Genomic DNA, 17,050 nt, shown 5'->3' with positions numbered 1-17,050 from the left:
TTGACACAATGAATCTCTTCTGATTATGCTCTGATCAGCTTACTATAAATTTCTTATAACCTGTATTTTCATCTTGCTGTCTCTTGAAGTCATCATAGCCTCAGTTTGATTTTTCTTTTGGACCTAGAACTTGTGAAAACTTCATTTACCTGTGCATTGTTTTCTGATTATATTCCTGGATGCTCTTTGTTAAGCTGTTTGTTAGCATATTTGCATCAGTGCTTCTAGATTCACATTTTAGTTTATTCTAGAGGTACAAAGGCTATTTGTGCATGCAGGTTTTTTGACGGTGGTTGTCCATTAAGCTTGCTCCGAAAAGTCAAGTCCTTTGTAGATTGTGACCTCCTGTGTTTTCACTGGTAATATAACTTGAAGTATTCTTGATGTCCTGTCTGTTAGCCTGTCAGAGTAGATGAATGTATATTGGAAGAATAGCTCCAACTCATAGAACAGTATAATTGCTGCATTTTGGTCTTGGTACTTACTGTGAATTTTGTCAATATTGTGGATGATTAGGAGGATTATTAGGTGCTGGATAACATTTTTAAAGGCAAACAGAAAAAAATGAAATAAGATGGGAAGGAAGGATTCTGGAGTTGTATAAATACCTAGCTCCTCTAGGTAGGAGCTTGATATCTTGACACATACTCTTTTGGAGGAAATCCACAGCCAAGCTTTCATCAAAGCAACATGAGGAAATTGTGAAGTTGTGTGGTATTTTGAAATTTTGCTGGTCTCTGCAAGATGCTACACCTAATTTGTGGCAGAGGCATGTGTATTTGTACGTTTTTATGTACGTGTTTTTAATATAGGGAAGATAATACATCTTATAAAACCATAAGTTTCTTCTCTGGCTGTCTCTAAGACTGCATTTAGCTAGTTCTGAAATGTAAGTAGTTAAAGATAGGAAGAACAGAGATATCCACTGAGGCTTCTGTTACACTGAACAAGGTGAAGCACCTATGAAGCATGCTTTGCCTTTCCTTCCCCCTTCAGTCCTTGAGAAGAGGGAAGGAGGGAGAGGTAGTTCTTTCCTCAACAGAAGGGAAGAAATCTTAAGTGTCTAAGTGTCAGTAGGGTATTTTCTAATACTCACTGAGAGAGTCTGTCTGGTAGGAGACTCATCGCTGTTCAGACGAAGAATTCTCTGTGATCACTGTCAAAACCATGATACTATTTCTATGGGCAGGGAAGGTGTCTAGACATTTTTTTTCGGAGACTTGCTTTATGGTGCTTGAGAGATTTGCCTAACACTGAAGTATGTAATACATGTAGGAGATCAGAACTATTGATTTTGTGTGTTGACCGTGTCGTTGGTATTTCTGCTTGGTGCAACTTTTCTGTGGTTTTTATAGAACACTTGTTCCCTTCTGTGGAAAACTGTTGATTGACTGACTGCTGTGTTGAGAGATTTCAAAATTGAGTCTGTTACCAGGTTCACGGAGTCACAGTTCCTCATTGGACCCAATGAGGAGCATAGGAACTCCGCAGTGTGTTTCTCCTGCCTGGAGAGCTGGAACTAGGAGAGTTGAGAAGTTAGAGGTTCTCTCAACAGTGCTGTTACCAAGAAATTGCTACGCCTAAGTCATACGTGATAATATTAAGGATGTTATCATTTGGAGAGTACAAATTTTTTTCAAAGTTTAGAACCATTATTTATTCTTCATCTTCGCCGTGCCAGACTCCTGTTTCTTTTCTTACAGCCATTGTCCCATCAACAAGGAGAAAGGAACAGTGTTGTTTCGAACTCTCCCAAGTCAGCACAACTTGCTGTATACTCTTACCACAGTTCACAGTTTGCAGATGGTGGGGTTTGGGATTTTTTTTTTTGTTCGTTGTTTTTGAGGGGGGTGTGTTTGTTTTGTCTTTACACAGAAGTTTAGTTTTAGCCAGTTTTAGCTTCCCCCCAGGAGCAGGAGACCCAACCATAGTGCTGAATGCTTTTGAGAGGGTGATCATGAAAGTTTGTTAATATAGGACGGTTCTGATGGAGGAGCAAATTGCAGAAATAAATAAACAAGTTTTCCTCTATGTTTGTTATACCATAATTTAAAATCAAAAGCCAAACATAGTTTTAACTAATGCATTGTTTTGCTTTGTTTTATGTTTTAGAAATATGGCAAATTAACATCTTGTACTGGCTGCAGAGCTCAGTGCAGGTTTTTTGACATGACTCAGTGCATAGGACCTAATGGATATATGGAGCCATACTGCTCAACCGCATGCATGAACACACACAAATCAAAATATGCAAAATCACAAAGTAAGTGAAAAGGATGATGGATTTTCATCACTGATAAGAGTAGACTTTTTTTTGGAAGTTGGAACACTGGGGGTGGGTTGTTTTGTTTTAGAATTAATCTGTGCAGATGTGACTTCATAGGTTTTTAAACTTATTTAAAAAAAAACAAGAAAAAGATCATCTTATATTCAGCACTAGTAAATGGACCCGTGAGGGGTCATTTTCCCCACTCGCCTTTTTGCTTGGTGTCGGAAACAGTTTTCAACTGTCTTAAGGCTTCTGGGGAAAAAACGTTGAGACGTAATGTGCCCTGATGTGTCACAGAATGATAGTGCAGTTGTCATGCATATGAATTGATAGTCTCTTGTCTGTGATTCAACCCCACCCCATTTTATCTCCTCAAGCAACAATTGGAGAAGGATAGAGGTAGTTATAATGTATGTGGATATTCTCTAGGTAAAATTTTTAATCTGGGTGAAAGGAACTGGTAAATAACTCAAAATGTGTGTTCTTCAATATGCAAAGCAAGCATAGATCTCAATTCAGCAAACTCAAAGTTGAAAATGCTCCAGTGAATTTTATAGAAGAAGGTACTATTTTATATTTAATGCTGATCTGTAATGGAAGAATGCAGCAAAACCTCTGCAGTTTCTTTTGTTTTATGTGACTTGTAGAAGCTGACTGGAAGACAAACAAATCTTAGCTTTTTATGTTGAAATGGTGGGAAGAGCTGACCTGTAATCCAGGTTTTTTTTTTTTGCGCTACTATTTTGTGTTTATTTTGTTTGTAAACTACGTTTTTCTTTTAGGTATGGGAATTATTTGCCACTTTTGTAAACGAAACTCTTTACCTCAGTATCAAGCCACAATGCCTGATGGAAAACTGTACAACTTTTGCAGTTCCAGTTGTGTAGCTAAATTTCAGGTTAGCTGTTGTGTTAAATCTTTTCCTCCCTAAATATTTGTGTACCTGTGTTTGTGTTAAGATTTTGCATATTAAACTAACTTGCTTGTATATACATGTTTATGAGTTATAATTAACATAGCAGATGCTTCTGGCTCATAACAATTTCTTTGATCAAAGTACTGTTTCATAATGATAACACTAGCTGCTATCTTAAACTTAGAAAACCAGTAATAACAACCCATTTCTCCTTGATACTATAAGAAAACGCAAAGCAATGTCACTGCTCATCTTATTTTTACCACCCCAGCCTCTTTATGGAGACGAGCCTTGCTGTTTTGCATTGAAGATCAACAAATTTCATCTCTTTTATACTAAATACAGTAATGTTGAATATTGTACTAAAAAGGTGTCTCATGGGGAATAGCGACTGTCTCTGAAATGCAAGGTTGGATCCTAAGCCATTAGAATGTTTATGGACAAAGCTAGCTGTTTAAATTATGTTCAGAAACCGGAGTGTTGCAAGCTTAGTGATAGGCACGCTGGAAGAAGCTGCTATGCTTTTTGAAAATGTCATATTTTTAATATGACTTAAGGTTAAAGCATATGTAAAATCTGTTGTAGTGATCAATTTCTAGGTAATCAAAGAACATTTTTAAAGAAAATGTTTCAATTTTTGTATGTAAAAACAGTTTTCCCAGATATGCGCTATGTAATTGATAATTGCCTTCACTTGTGTTGTTGAACAGTTACACCCATATGGGGTTTTCCCACTTGTAATTAAACTTTGCTGTTTTCTGTCAACTGGAAAGCAAATGAATCTCTTAATTGCTTCCTTAATATAGCCTGGATAGGACCTTCATCATATAGCCCTGTTCTGTGCTTCCATCCTAACCAATGTAGTAGATGTCTGAGAGTGGAACTGATTAACAAAATAGATGCAGATTGTTAGTATGTAATGACAAATCTGTAATACTTCTTGCAAACTCATTCAGCATCTGTTTTATTCTACGTGGTCTTACAATTAATTGCAGCCTCAAGAGTTCTTAGAACTGAACCTTTCTGCTATTTGAGTGAGAAAAATAAAGCTAGTGAATGACAAATACAGCCTGGGCCTTCTTGGATTTGCAGATAAGTCAACATTAAGCAACATTATTGAATATAACTGCCAGATCAGTTGATGCTGGTTGTGAGTTTCTGATCTTACTGAGACCCTGCTGATGTTTCTCTTGCAGTTTCAGTGCTACATATAGATCTGTCTCTTTAACGTTGTAGTGGAGTTTAATTAGAGCAGCCATATGGTCTGTGAGTTCTCAGTAAAGACCAAGGGTGGATGTTCACTTGCTTACAGTTAGTTTGGTCAAACATCTCTGGCAGATTCTGACTTCTGATAGTTTTCATATATTCACTGCCTAGAAGAATAAAATATATTCATCATTAGGTAAGAGTTGATTGTATGAGAACAGCTTCTTTGTTCTGTTCATTTAGTATTTAGATGGAAAGGACGGTATACCACAATGTGAGCATTGGACTGTAAGTGTTCCCTTGAGGCTTTTTTATACCTAAGTGACACATAAGGGATTGAACTTAAATTGAGAAAATGGTTTAATCCATTCGATCAATTGCAATGCTTTCTGCAATGATCTTTTAAAAAAAAGGCTGATTCACTATGGTGCTCCGTATTTCTCACTGTTTACTAATGCAGATAACTCTTGTTTTAATTTTCTGGCATTATATTCATCCCTTTTTCTTACTGCGTGTGTTCTTCCTATATGTTTTTCTTCATTAGGGGTTACCCTTCTCAGGACAGAGTAACTGCTGTTTCAGGTCTGCAAAAATTTTAGTGCTTTTGGTTTACAAATGGGTTGGAATATTTAAATTCCCAATTTGTTTACAGTACTTTAGGGTTGATTGTCATTTTATCTTATGAATAACCTTTTGTTTATACCTAACTGTTGTTTTAATGTATTAAAATATTCAAAAGATTCAGTTGAGCTGCTTGTGCAACTTACACCCATATCTATATTCTCCTTTGTGCAGACAGCTTGCAAGAGCATTCATCCTTGTAAGAAAGAGGGTAAAAGAGGCAGAATGGTCTGCTTGATGTGATTTTTGTTTGGTAGTTGGTGGTAGAATAGTGTGATTGTATCTTATCTTCTTTCATGATCTGTCTTGGAGGATGTTATTGCAGAGTTAAGGACAGAACTGTTCCAAAGTTGTATTGTTTTAAGCCAGTTTTGCTATTGGTACCTTTACTGGGTCAGTTGAAGATCTTGCTCTGAACTTGTCTCAGGAAAAATAAACTGCTAATTTATTTATTGTGAATGTGGAGGCTGTAGTACAAGTGTCTTCCTAAAGTTAGCAAATGTATAAGTGTCTTAAAGTACAAGCTATCTTGCAAAACATGAGTATCTGCAAAATTTTCAGAAAATTTGTGCTAAAGCTTCAATTTTTTTAAGTTTATGGATGTATGTGGAGAGTTGTAGGATCGGTATGTGTAAGAATAATAAGTACAATGGTTTTTAGCAGGTTACTCACTCTGGTTATTCACTGATGTTGTGTCTCTTTCAGCATCATTATGGTGTCTGTAAGTGTTCTTCGTTACATACCTTACCTCTCTCTCGCACATACACATATTTAAAAAAAGGAGTATGTTGCAGCAGGAAGTGTGGAGGAAGCTTGGTGTGCTTGTCACAGAAATACTTTTCCAAATTTTATCATAATAAAAATAATTGAGGCTTCCACACTGAGGTTGGAAGGTCTGTGTGTGCCTGAGCGTAAGGGGAGCGTTTGTTCCTTTCCCATTTAATTTAGTGCCCCTGATTTTGCTTGTGGAACGGTCCTAGTGGATGTCTGTGTGTAAAAGATTCCTCATACATATCTACTTCTCTTTTTCACATTAAGAACAACTTGATTCTTTCAAAGTTATTTTTTCTCAACTAGGAAAAAACTGACCACAGTCTGGCTGCCTACTAGCCCTTCCACATACACATTTATGTACAGCAATGTTTCCACAATTTGATTTTGTGTTGCTGTGAGCAAGGATAACCCCTCTATTGCTTATGCTGCGGTGTCAGGGGCAGGCCAGAAGCTGTGCTACTACTCTGGTCTTCTCAGAAGAGTCCTAGGCTGCTTCTGCCTACTGTTCGTTAGTAATTTGGCAGCTTAGAGCAGTTTGAGGTGGTTGCACTGAAGGCTGAAAAGGGCTTTGCTTGGGACTCTCCGTGCTCTTGTTCAGGGCAGGCTCAAGAAAAGTGAGGTTAAATATAACTATTTTTTGATTGAATTTAAGATACTCAAAAGAGCGCATATGTGTATGATTTCAAAGGTATCTTTGATAAAGCACAACATTATTAAAACCTTGCTGTTCGGGTTGACCTGTGGAAGATTTTAATGAATTTATGATCTTTTTGCTGCATTATTCTTTGTGTATAATAATGCTCCCAAATAATTCCTAAAGATAGTCTCTATTCTAAGCATCTTGTAAGTTAGAGGCAAAGCAAGATGATGAAAATACTATGTGCATGTCATCTTGACTCATTAAAATACTGTGCAGAAGCAGTCCTTAATTGTAAGCAGGATAATAGAAACTTTAAGGAGGCATACAAAATCATCTTGTGGTTAATTGTTGGTTTTACAACCATCTTCTGCTTGGTTTAGAGCTTTCAGTAATATGAATTCAGTTCTTTACTGATTTCTGTGGGAAAATATTTAGCTGACCTTAGGAGTTTATAATAAAAAACATTGGTTTTGTTTTAGAAGCAGTAATGCTTAATTGTTAAGATTTTTTTATCTACAGTTAGATGTAAATACTCTTTAAAACAAGTTTTAATTTTAAACAGTCTCAAACTCTGTTGTTCTCGTATCTGTAGCTTTTGTTATTGTTCGATTACCAGCCCCCTAGACTATGTAGGGCCTGAATTTCTAGCACAGCAAACAGTTGGGAAAAGAAATAAAAGCAGCTATGTGCCATACATCAGAAAACAACAAAAAAAACCATGTTTTACTTTTAACTTGTAGCCCTCACAATAGGGTGTTTTGGTCCCATATTTAAAGGTAATTACAGACATCAAAAAATACGGTTGCTTTTCATTTGATGAGCACTTAATATATTTCATCTTCATTTCTCCCTCTGTCTTCAGTGTTTCTGTACAAGTGTTTCTGTCACATCTGCTAAGTTCTTTAACATTTCCTTCATTCCTGAACTGGAGGTGGTGGGTATACTTGCTTCTTGATTTCTTTTTGTTTTCAACCAGATCTTCTAGGACTTTGATTGTGCTTACATAACCCGTACAGTAGCACGTGTTGAGCATGGTGTTTGCTCTGTGAAGAAACCTGCAAATGCGGAAATGCACAGATCGTACCTTGAGCTTAAAATGCCTTTGTGGCTCCCATGTTAGTACAAGTCTTCAACTACCTATTTAGAGCAGCCAAAGTCTAGCAAACCTCTCTCAACCACAGGGACATTTGCTGGATATAGTGGGAAAAATATGACAATGCTGCACGTGGGCACCAGACTGTGTTAAAGCTGTTGTGGGCCAATGGGCCATTGGGATAAAGGTGGCATCTTTTCTGCTGTATATGGCATTTTGTTATCAGGCCCTGTCCATGATTGGGAGATGTCCATGACTACTTAATGTCTGCAAACTCCTGATACAGAATTAGTGCATCTGCATAAAATGATACTGTTTGCACTGCTAGCTAGCACTCAGCAGTACCGGTCCACTTATGTGAGGGTTTATATCAGTAATCAGTCTCATCACTTTTTTTCTTTTTTTTTTAGTGTAGGTGAACCCTTAGTAACATGAGGGTCTGAAGAAAAATATCCTGTAACAGAAATGTTTTACATTTTCACTGTTACAAGGTGGAGAGGTAGTAAAATCTGTCTGAAGAGAATTTGTCATCTTTAAATATATTTGTCTTGTTGCCAACAGTGTGAGAAAGTTTGTTGAGAAGATGAACGTAAGAAATTCGTCTTCTGGATTCTTCAAGTGACTGTGATCACTACAGAATCGAATTTTGTCTTGAACATTGCGCGTGTAATACACCAATAGTTGTTGCTTGATCTAGGGAACGTGCAAAAGACTATGTTCTGTAGGCATGCAAGACCTATTGGAAGACTACAGATACTATAAAATTGAGTTCTCTGTCTATTGATTGCCTCAGAAATTCATTAAGTGAATTATTCAGTTACAGAATTAAATTCTCATACCTACATATGCACTCTATAGTATTTTTCTCAATCTGAAAACCCTTAGTTGTTTAGGGGCTGGCTAGTTGAGTGATTGCATCTTCCTGCCATGGTGATTGAGGCCAGCTAGGACTATTAGCTAATTTTCTCTTAATCTGAGTAGATGCAGGGTTTCTCACTGAAGGTCTTTTACTTCAGTATTTGTATTTTCAAGTGGTATGCTTTAGGTAAGATGTTGATAATCTGCCTTGGTGAGGTTTGGATTCGAAAATGTTTGTTTGTAGGTCTTTGTCTGAACTTCTGTGACCAAAATAAAGCAAGCTGTGAAATGTATTTATCTGAAAATACATGTTTTGTGATTAACAGGTGTTCAGTTTTGGGAGACTATTTTTTTGGCATTTATAGTTACCCTTAAATAACAGGCATTAGAAAGGTAAGGTAAAAGAAATACGACCTAAAGTAATTACAGTGGAAGCAAGGGTAAAGATTCGAGATTGGAAAACCTAAGATGACAAGGGAAAAAGAATTAAGGGAGAAGACTAACCCAGTGTGCTTTTGCCAGAAATGCTCCCGAGTTTATAAATAAACTCCCAAATTCTCAAACGCTATAGGCTTAATTGTAAAAACACATTTTAAAAGTAACTTTCTTTTTTAGTGATGTGTGTATATATTTGTTTTTCAGACTCTCAGTGTGCAGTCTTCAACAAATGGTCAGTTTGTCTCTCCCAGTGATATTCAGTTGAAATGTAATTATTGCAAAAGTTCTTTTTGTTCAAAACCAGAAGTACTGGAATGGGAGGTAAGGGGGGTTTTGGTGTTATTTTTAGAATGAAGTGTTTAAACCTGTAACTCCAATACAGTTTTTCTAGATAACTATTTTATAAGGTATTGAAGCTTAAAAAATTAAGTTAATAAAATCTACCTGCTTCTGTAGAATATCATTTAACTTCGGTATGGATAAAAGCAGAAGTCTTTGTTCAAAAATAACAAATAAAAAAGCATCTGTGGAATTTAAAGAAAGATGTAATTTCTCAAATCAGCTGTAAGTTTGAAATCTGCTTTCATCTTCAGTTATTGTATGACTGTAGATGTAATAGACCATTGTTACACTTCTCTATGAACTGAGAGAAGTATCTGAAGAGGATATGCTAAGATTGATTGGCATATTTTCTGTTTAGCATTTTCATATGAAACGATGAGTATTTGTAGCACTCACTGGCAGCTTGACTGAGAGTTGTTAATTCTTAGCATTAGAAGTCATACCCTATTTGTGTGTTTGCATTTCTGATTACTTTGCAAAGTTAAAGTTGTGTCTTAATGGCAAACTATTATTTAAAGTTGCGCTATCCAGACCTTAAGATTTTATCCATTAACCCTATTCGTGATGCTTTGCAACTTTGCATTTAGAACAAAGTGTATCAGTTCTGCAGCAGAGCATGTTCTGATGATTATAAGAAACTGCACTGCATAGTTACATACTGTGAATACTGTCAAGAAGAGAAAACGCTACATGAGACGGTGAATTTCTCTGGCATCAAAAGACCCTTTTGTAGTGAAGGTATGTATGTATTTGGCTTTTTCCTCAGGTATTGGTCATTGTAGTTTTACTGCAGTTGAATTACTATGTTAATATTTAATGTTAAAATTTAAGGTAACAACTCATTCTGTTTTACTTGAGGCTAAAGCAGAAGTTTCTTCATTATTATTAATGAAGTGCATGTACCTGTTATTATGAGTGCATGTACCTGTTAATTTATCTGAGCTGCTTTTATGGTCTTTTGTTAAGTTTTTCACCACTTACTCCAGGTTAAGGAAGAGTGGGCAACACTCTTAAGTGTGTGTGTATAAATACATACACATACACATATGTATGCATATATACATATGCAAAAAAAATACATAAATTATTTTTTGAAATCTATGCAGCAGAGCCTATACCAACACTAACTGCGTTGAGGAGTATCAAGCTTTTTCTTTGATTAGGATTTTCAAAATTTAATATTACAGTGGAAATTCTGTGTTGGCTTAGAATAGTTATTCAAGCAATAACTCGAATGATGCCTGTCGATGTATGTTGATTACTGTCATTATAATTTTCCTGATTAATGATTTGGATTTTCAAAAAGAGAACAAACTAAAAAGGAGGTACATGGGCAGAGGATTCTTTTAAGTTGCATTAAAATACTGTTTTAATAGAAACAGTAAAATACAGTCTTAACAAGAACCTATCCTTTCCTCTTCTGGTGAGCTGTCCTTTGATAATGGTATTTAATCCTGATCTTAGAAGTTTAACTGTGAGTTTGGACGACCTATCTCTGGAGGATATAGTGAATATTTTTTTTTTCTTTAGTTATAATAATAAAGCTTTCACTATCATTTGATAAACCTTGCTGAAGATCTCTGCTTTCAGGCAGATTAAACAGCAGATGTGCCAATTTACTTGTAGCAAGATCCTGTTAAGCTGGAGAGGGGTGGAGTGCGGGGCTGGAGGCAGCCTTCCCTCCATGCCGTTCCCTTATAGCTCTGGACTCTGCAATCTTTTGTTTCTGATGAATGGAGTGTGGTGGCTTAGGTTTCTTTGCCATGATTACTTTCTTCTTGTGTTCTGGACTGCACAGTGATAGCTGGAGAGGAAAAAAGGACAAAGCAAGGCCCAGTTTTACAGTGTATCATTGCAGTGCTCAATAATATCTAGCTAGAAATTGTTTCTGTGAATAAAACAGTTCCACAGAATATATGCAAAGACAAGAGCAAACTTTTTTTGGCCTGGAGATTACCGTATTTGCTGGTATTACTGTGAATACTTACGAATCCCTAATTTTAAAGCCTAGTGGCTGTCACAACAAAATCGGTAAGATTCATAATGTGGGCTATGCCATATTATTACTTCCGTAGATATATTTCTGTATGAGGAAGCTTGAAATAAGTGAGGACTTGTATTTCCTATTGGAAAATTTGAGGAAGGAAAGAAATAAAAACACCTTCTCCTGCATGAATATAATTACTAAACGAGGGGAACCCATTGCCAGACGTCTTAGTGTGGGTCCATCACTAAGTTTACATGTGTTGGACCACCAGCTTGAGAGCAAAGATGATCTTTATGAAGATGAATATGCCAAATGTTACCATTAAAACAAAGTTTGTCAGCTTACTGTGATGATCTGAACCACTGAGTAATAGAGAGAAGGTAGTCAAAAGCACCATTAAGTAGAGTGTAACTTGAATAAATATGGCACACATCTGCTAGCTGTAGCTTAGATCTACTTTGTGATGCATATGAAAAAAGCTGTCTGTGTTACCCAATGAAAATAAACTGCTGACCTGGACAGAAGTTCTGTAGAAACAACCTGGGCCCTGTATTTTGAAGGAAAACCAAGGACTGTCATTGATTGCTGCAGAAATACTGGAATCCAAGTGTTAACAGTGTATAGATCTGATGTTGGGAGAAGAGGGCCAGGTCTTTAGATGGACTGAGTGGAGGTCAACAAATAGAAGTTCCATCATCAGAGGTGATGATCCCCCTTTTCCAGGCACCCAAACACCACCAGTTTTTCCTTGATGTCATAGATTTTTCCAGAAATATGTCCAACTGTTTGTAAAGTAGAAAAACTAATAGATGTACCAAATAAACCTGTTGGATGTAGAGGCATACTGGTTTTGCTATTGCAAAGTGTTCAAGAAATTTCACCAATATAAATCATTTTGTTGAGCATACAATTATTCTTCACCAGAAGACAATGTATTGCGATTTGAGGTGCTCAGTCCCAAAAGTTATTGGCATTTTTGGAAGAAATTGAACTCTCAAGGGAAAATACTGGAAAATTTCAGGTGTGTGTTTTTAAAAGAAGACTCCTAGATAAAATCAACAGAAGTTAAACAGGTGTTGAAATTTCTGCAAGAGCGCTTATTTGTTCGTCTTCAAGCAAACTGATGGGAAAGCATATATAAGATCAGCCACAAATACCCCTTGACTGCTAAGGCCTGCCTAGTCGGAGTACTGAAGATGCCATCATTCCTCTGCTCACATTCTTCATACCTGAGGTTTTTGTATGCATGCACATACATATATATTTACACACAAACCCTGGCACCCACATTAAAGTCTCTGGGATCACTATTTCTGTGCAGTTTCATTCCAACTCTGTTTCTATATATGTTTCTCTTGAGATTTAAAAATATGTGCAGTGACCAGCTGAAACTCCCGTTGCAATAAGGTGTAATTAGAACTGACCTATCATTTATGCTAAAGATGGTTATTAATTGTTTCATGGAGTACAGTATGCTTTTTCTGTTTCTGTCCAAAACTCGGATGCTACATGGAGGATGAACAACCTGAACGGACTAGTTGAAAAAGTCTAATCTGTTCCCCTGGTGCTGAGGCTTTGGAAATTAAACTCTCCTGGTGTTTTGCCACTAGAATGCCTCATTCCAAAATACCAGTATCTAAATTAAATGAGATATATATTGTATATGCTAAAGCAAGAAGATCAAAGTTGCTTGTGGATTTTTATGTACGTATAGTTGCATGAGTGACAATTGAGGATAGGCTGTGCAAGTTTTTAATCCTGAGGAAATCCTCAAGTTATTGAGTTTTGGGGGTTTTTTAACATATATCCCTTCTGAGGGTCTAGAAGAACAAATCGGTCTTTGGCAATTCAGCGATGGAACTATTTTATGATGAGTATCACCATAACTTTTTTTATTTGTAGACTTATTTTGCATTTAATTAATCTTTTCAGTAGAACTAAGTGTTATGATTTAAATAACACAAGCTTTGTAATAATTTTATAATGTGAATTTTAATAACACTGATTCATATCCAGTAGTCTGCCTCTTGGAAGGAGAAGGTCAGTAAGCTGTGGAGTAACTCAGTTATCTGATGCTTGGGAGTTCCTTTCAAATGGATAATACAGATAAAAGACACATATGAAACTAGCAACTGTACTATCATCTTGATAGTATGCTAATAAATTTCTGGGGATTACGGATTCTGCAAATTAAACTCAATGTAGACAATTCTGATGTTTCATCGAAGTAGAGAGAACCCCTTTTGAAATACTGTAGACCTGACAAGTGGCAAAAGAAATTTAGGAAATTAAGTAATTTCAGAACTGAATATGTCTAGGAAAGATGTATATTTAGTTAAAGCATTAGATTTGAGTGGCATTTTTCCAACCACTGCTGCACAGGGGATTGTTCAGTAAAGTATACTATTAAATGTTTAGTTGATTAATTTTTAGATTTATATGAAAACATTACAGATCTTGGGAATAGCCTAAACACGAGTGTGTTAAATTTTATACAGGTGCTTACATATGAATGTTTCACAACCAATTAAGATATTACCTGAAATTTATAGCAATTCCTGTTGTTACTAGAAACGTTGACAAACTGGTTTCAAAACCGATGTGTGATACGAAGTGTTGCTGAGACTTAGTTATAGTTGCTGGGCTTCTCCGGTAGGTGGAGAACTGCGCTGAGGAAAAGTTGGTACGCTGGCCCTGCCGCGCTGAGCTGCTGTGTTCCCCTCGGTTAAGGGGGTTGCCATCAAGCCTACTTGAACCTCTTCATTCCTGATGTTTGGTTTCGTTATTGTTAAACATGAGAGCTACAGAAACTGTTTAAACACAGCTTTTTTTATAGTTTACATTATCAACTATGTATTCTTAGAGACACTGATACAGCTTTTAAAAATAAAGTGTACAGAATTTGGGCGAGCATACAGAAATTTTTGAAGACAGTAGTAAAGTACCCGTTTTTATGAAAAATCTTATGGCATAATTACAACTTCCTAACTGCACACCACTTTGCAATAGGACCTCATAAAGCTATTGAGGATTGGTAAGTAGTATAGAACATAGTTAGAGGAAAAAAAAATGATATTTAGTATATGTAAAATTTCATATCAGAGTTAAGTGTTTTGCATAATAAAAATCTTCTGTTACAAGCTCTTGGGCTTGTGCTTCACAGAGCTGTTATCTCTCTCTCTGCAGCTCTGACAGTGGCCTACCATGTTAAAATAACTTGGGCTTGCTATGGTGCCTTTTCAGCTTTAGCCTACCATGTTAGACAGTTTGGTTTTGCGTCTGACCACTTCCTTTGGCAGTGTCCCTGTGAGATAAATTCTAACCTGAAATATCAGCTTCCTTGTGGCTTTCTTTTGAAGGTTTATTTGGTGCTGAGTTAGAATATCCTGGCAAAAGGGGACAAATGAAAAGCGTCTTAAATACTGTAAAATGTACAATCCATAGAAATGCCCTTTTGCAATTGCAAGAGTCATGTTGTTACTGCAGGAAGGTATTCCTTTCCCACAAATCAAGTTAGTAGAAAAGTGGAAGTCAGCTTCGGGGGGATTTTGAGGTGCCTGAGTTATTCTAAGAGAATACAATCTCCTTTGACTGCTATGGACAAAAGTTACAGTGGGACATCCCTGACATCCATTTGAGCCATGGCAGTTTTCGTTAGAGAACTCTGATTGGCACGGTGCAGTTGTTCAGGCCATGGAGTCTTATTTAGTAGTCTGGTATTAAATCTTTGAGCTCCAGATGACTATTCCAAACAAGTTTTGTTACTGTAAAAGCTCAAAGATACTTTTGCGCTGATAAAAATGAGTTAAGGTAAAAAAGACAGCATATTCAAATCGGAAAAGTGCCTTATGAAATACTTAACAGGCTCCCTTGCTGCTGAAGCACCACATGGAGGCTCCTGGCTATGCTGAAGGAAAGCACAGGTCCACACCTTCCAGACAAATACACATGGAAGAGCTGGCGAGTTGGTTCTTGTGGTATTCTACTTGTGGAAGAGTCTGATCACGTAGATGTAGTTTCCACTTAGTGCTTGTTGGACGCGTATCTTCTGGAATGACTTGAAAATTTTAACTTATTAACCTGGATTTTGATACTTCTGGCAGCATTCTTGTAGTTGAAAAAGTCGAAAGATAGAACCAGGCTGAGGAAGAGATTATATGTTTATCTTCCCTCTGTCTATAGAGGGAGAACATTGATACTGTTAAAGTAATGTCATTTAAATTTTAATTTTAGTACAGGTTGTGCTGAATCTTGAGATTTTTTTGACAATGGAGAGCTAATTTCTAACATGGTAAAGAATATCAAGTGAAATGCTTTGCATTGTTCGACTACAGTGGCCCTTGTTAGATTGGTGTTCTTCAGTGTTAATTCCACTGTTGTGTCTTTGAAGAGGTTTGAGCCAGTTCTTTAAGCGAAGACAGCATTGGCTATTGCAGATAAGGGGTGATGACAATTTACGGTGCTGAGATTATGAGCACAAGATGTAGAACGCTTACAAAGATGCTTCTTATTAACCTGAAAGAATAATCAACTTAAAGATTTAAGAACAAGCAAAAACTTAGTACCTGGGTGGGAGTAGGAGAGAGGAGAAAGGAATGAGCTAGTATCTAATATCAGAAAATATTCAGATAAACTGAAGATGTATAAAAGTTGAGTTGAATAATAAAATAATAAAAGGCTCTTAAGCAGAAGACAAGGAAGTAAGTGGGATACACAGCCTCTCTGTTACACAGAGAGGATGGGGTCTATTTTAATGGTTATCCAAGCAGGACCCAAAATTGGATGCATTGCATCTGTTTTCCTAAGGATAGTGATGTTTATTGTGAAGCCAGAGACAGCGGATGATAGGAATGTGAGTATGGAAGAGGTGACTATTGCATTTGAATCAATACAGAGGGAGGCAGCAGAAAGATGTGGATGGAACATAGCTCCAGAAAACTTGAAGACCTAGCTTGTAATGCTTCTTGATACTACAGGCTTGTGATATGACAGGCCTGTTGTTATTCTTCTCTAGATGAAGTTGTTAAAGGATAACAGTGAAGTTATTACAAGATGAGAGAACAGCAAGTCTTGTATGTAGCTTGGAGGAGGAGAAAGGTAGTCTAGTAAGTACAGCCTTTCAGAGGTAAAAAACTAATGGCTTTTAGGATGGAACAATTACTTTCTATAAAAGATGTTATTTTCTGTGGTAAAAAGAGACTGGTGTTGAGGACTGAGGAAGTGTTCCTAGTTCAGCAATCCTTTTTCACAACTGCTTGGTATGTGAATGTACTGAACTTGCCGTAATTCAGGAAGGTGTTGCTGGTAGAATAGGATCAGGTTCTTAGTAGCTTGCTTGCACTGAGGCTGCAGTCAGGTGAAGCGTGTTTCCTACTGTGGGTAGCTCAGCAGGGCTGGACCTGGCAGTTCTTGGGTCTGCCAAGAGAAAGGAAGCTCTCTTGACCTGGAACGTCCCTGAAGTAAAGATTTGGAGGAACTGCTTGTGTGTTGTCCTGTCAGTAAGCCTTTGTTGCCTGTGTTCAGATCCTTATCCTCTCTCCATAGTTCATGTGGGGAACCAAAGTTCAGGGCGTTTGGAAGGGATAGGTTTTGTGTTGGGTTTTGCTTGGAAGCCAGAATTCTAATAGCATAATTAAGGATACGTTACGCTGATTTAGCAGATACTCAGCTACTTCTTTTTTGCCTGGTTCAGATTTTGAGTTGGAGATACTTTGTCTGAAAATGCTCCTTAACAATCTGAGACAGTTGACTTGCGTGGTGGTCTTCTGTTACAACTTTGTTAAAGAACGTAATTGATTACCTGTGTAGCTTGAACAAAATGACCTGCATTTACATTTTTCTTTGAGATTAAAAGCTATTTTCTCTTAGAGTCACTTTAAAGCACTAGAGATTTCCATCTGGTCACA

General features: G+C 36.9%; 1 protein-coding gene across 14 annotated transcripts in view; it reads left to right on the top strand.

Annotated features, from left to right (window-relative positions):
• The window catches only part of ZMYM2 (zinc finger MYM-type containing 2), a 95,293-nt gene that overhangs the window by 46,408 nt on the left and 31,835 nt on the right, over window positions 1–17,050 (top strand). For 13 of the 14 annotated variants that reach the window (XM_075139962.1, XM_075139960.1, XM_075139958.1 and 10 more), the window contains 4 exons: window positions 2,113–2,263; window positions 3,052–3,167; window positions 9,020–9,136; window positions 9,745–9,895. In XM_075139962.1, the coding sequence (XP_074996063.1) occupies window positions 2,113–2,263; window positions 3,052–3,167; window positions 9,020–9,136; window positions 9,745–9,895 (535 nt within the window). The remainder of the gene's footprint in view (window positions 1–2,112; window positions 2,264–3,051; window positions 3,168–9,019; window positions 9,137–9,744; window positions 9,896–17,050) is intronic. The other variant, XM_075139966.1, reaches the window with a different exon arrangement.

The sequence above is a fragment of the Calonectris borealis genome, chromosome 1 (assembly GCF_964195595.1).
Source record: "Calonectris borealis chromosome 1, bCalBor7.hap1.2, whole genome shotgun sequence".
NCBI classification, from domain to species: domain Eukaryota; kingdom Metazoa; phylum Chordata; class Aves; order Procellariiformes; family Procellariidae; genus Calonectris; species Calonectris borealis.
The sequence above is the reverse complement of the archived record's forward strand: the minus strand, read 5'-3'. Positions and strand labels throughout refer to the sequence as shown.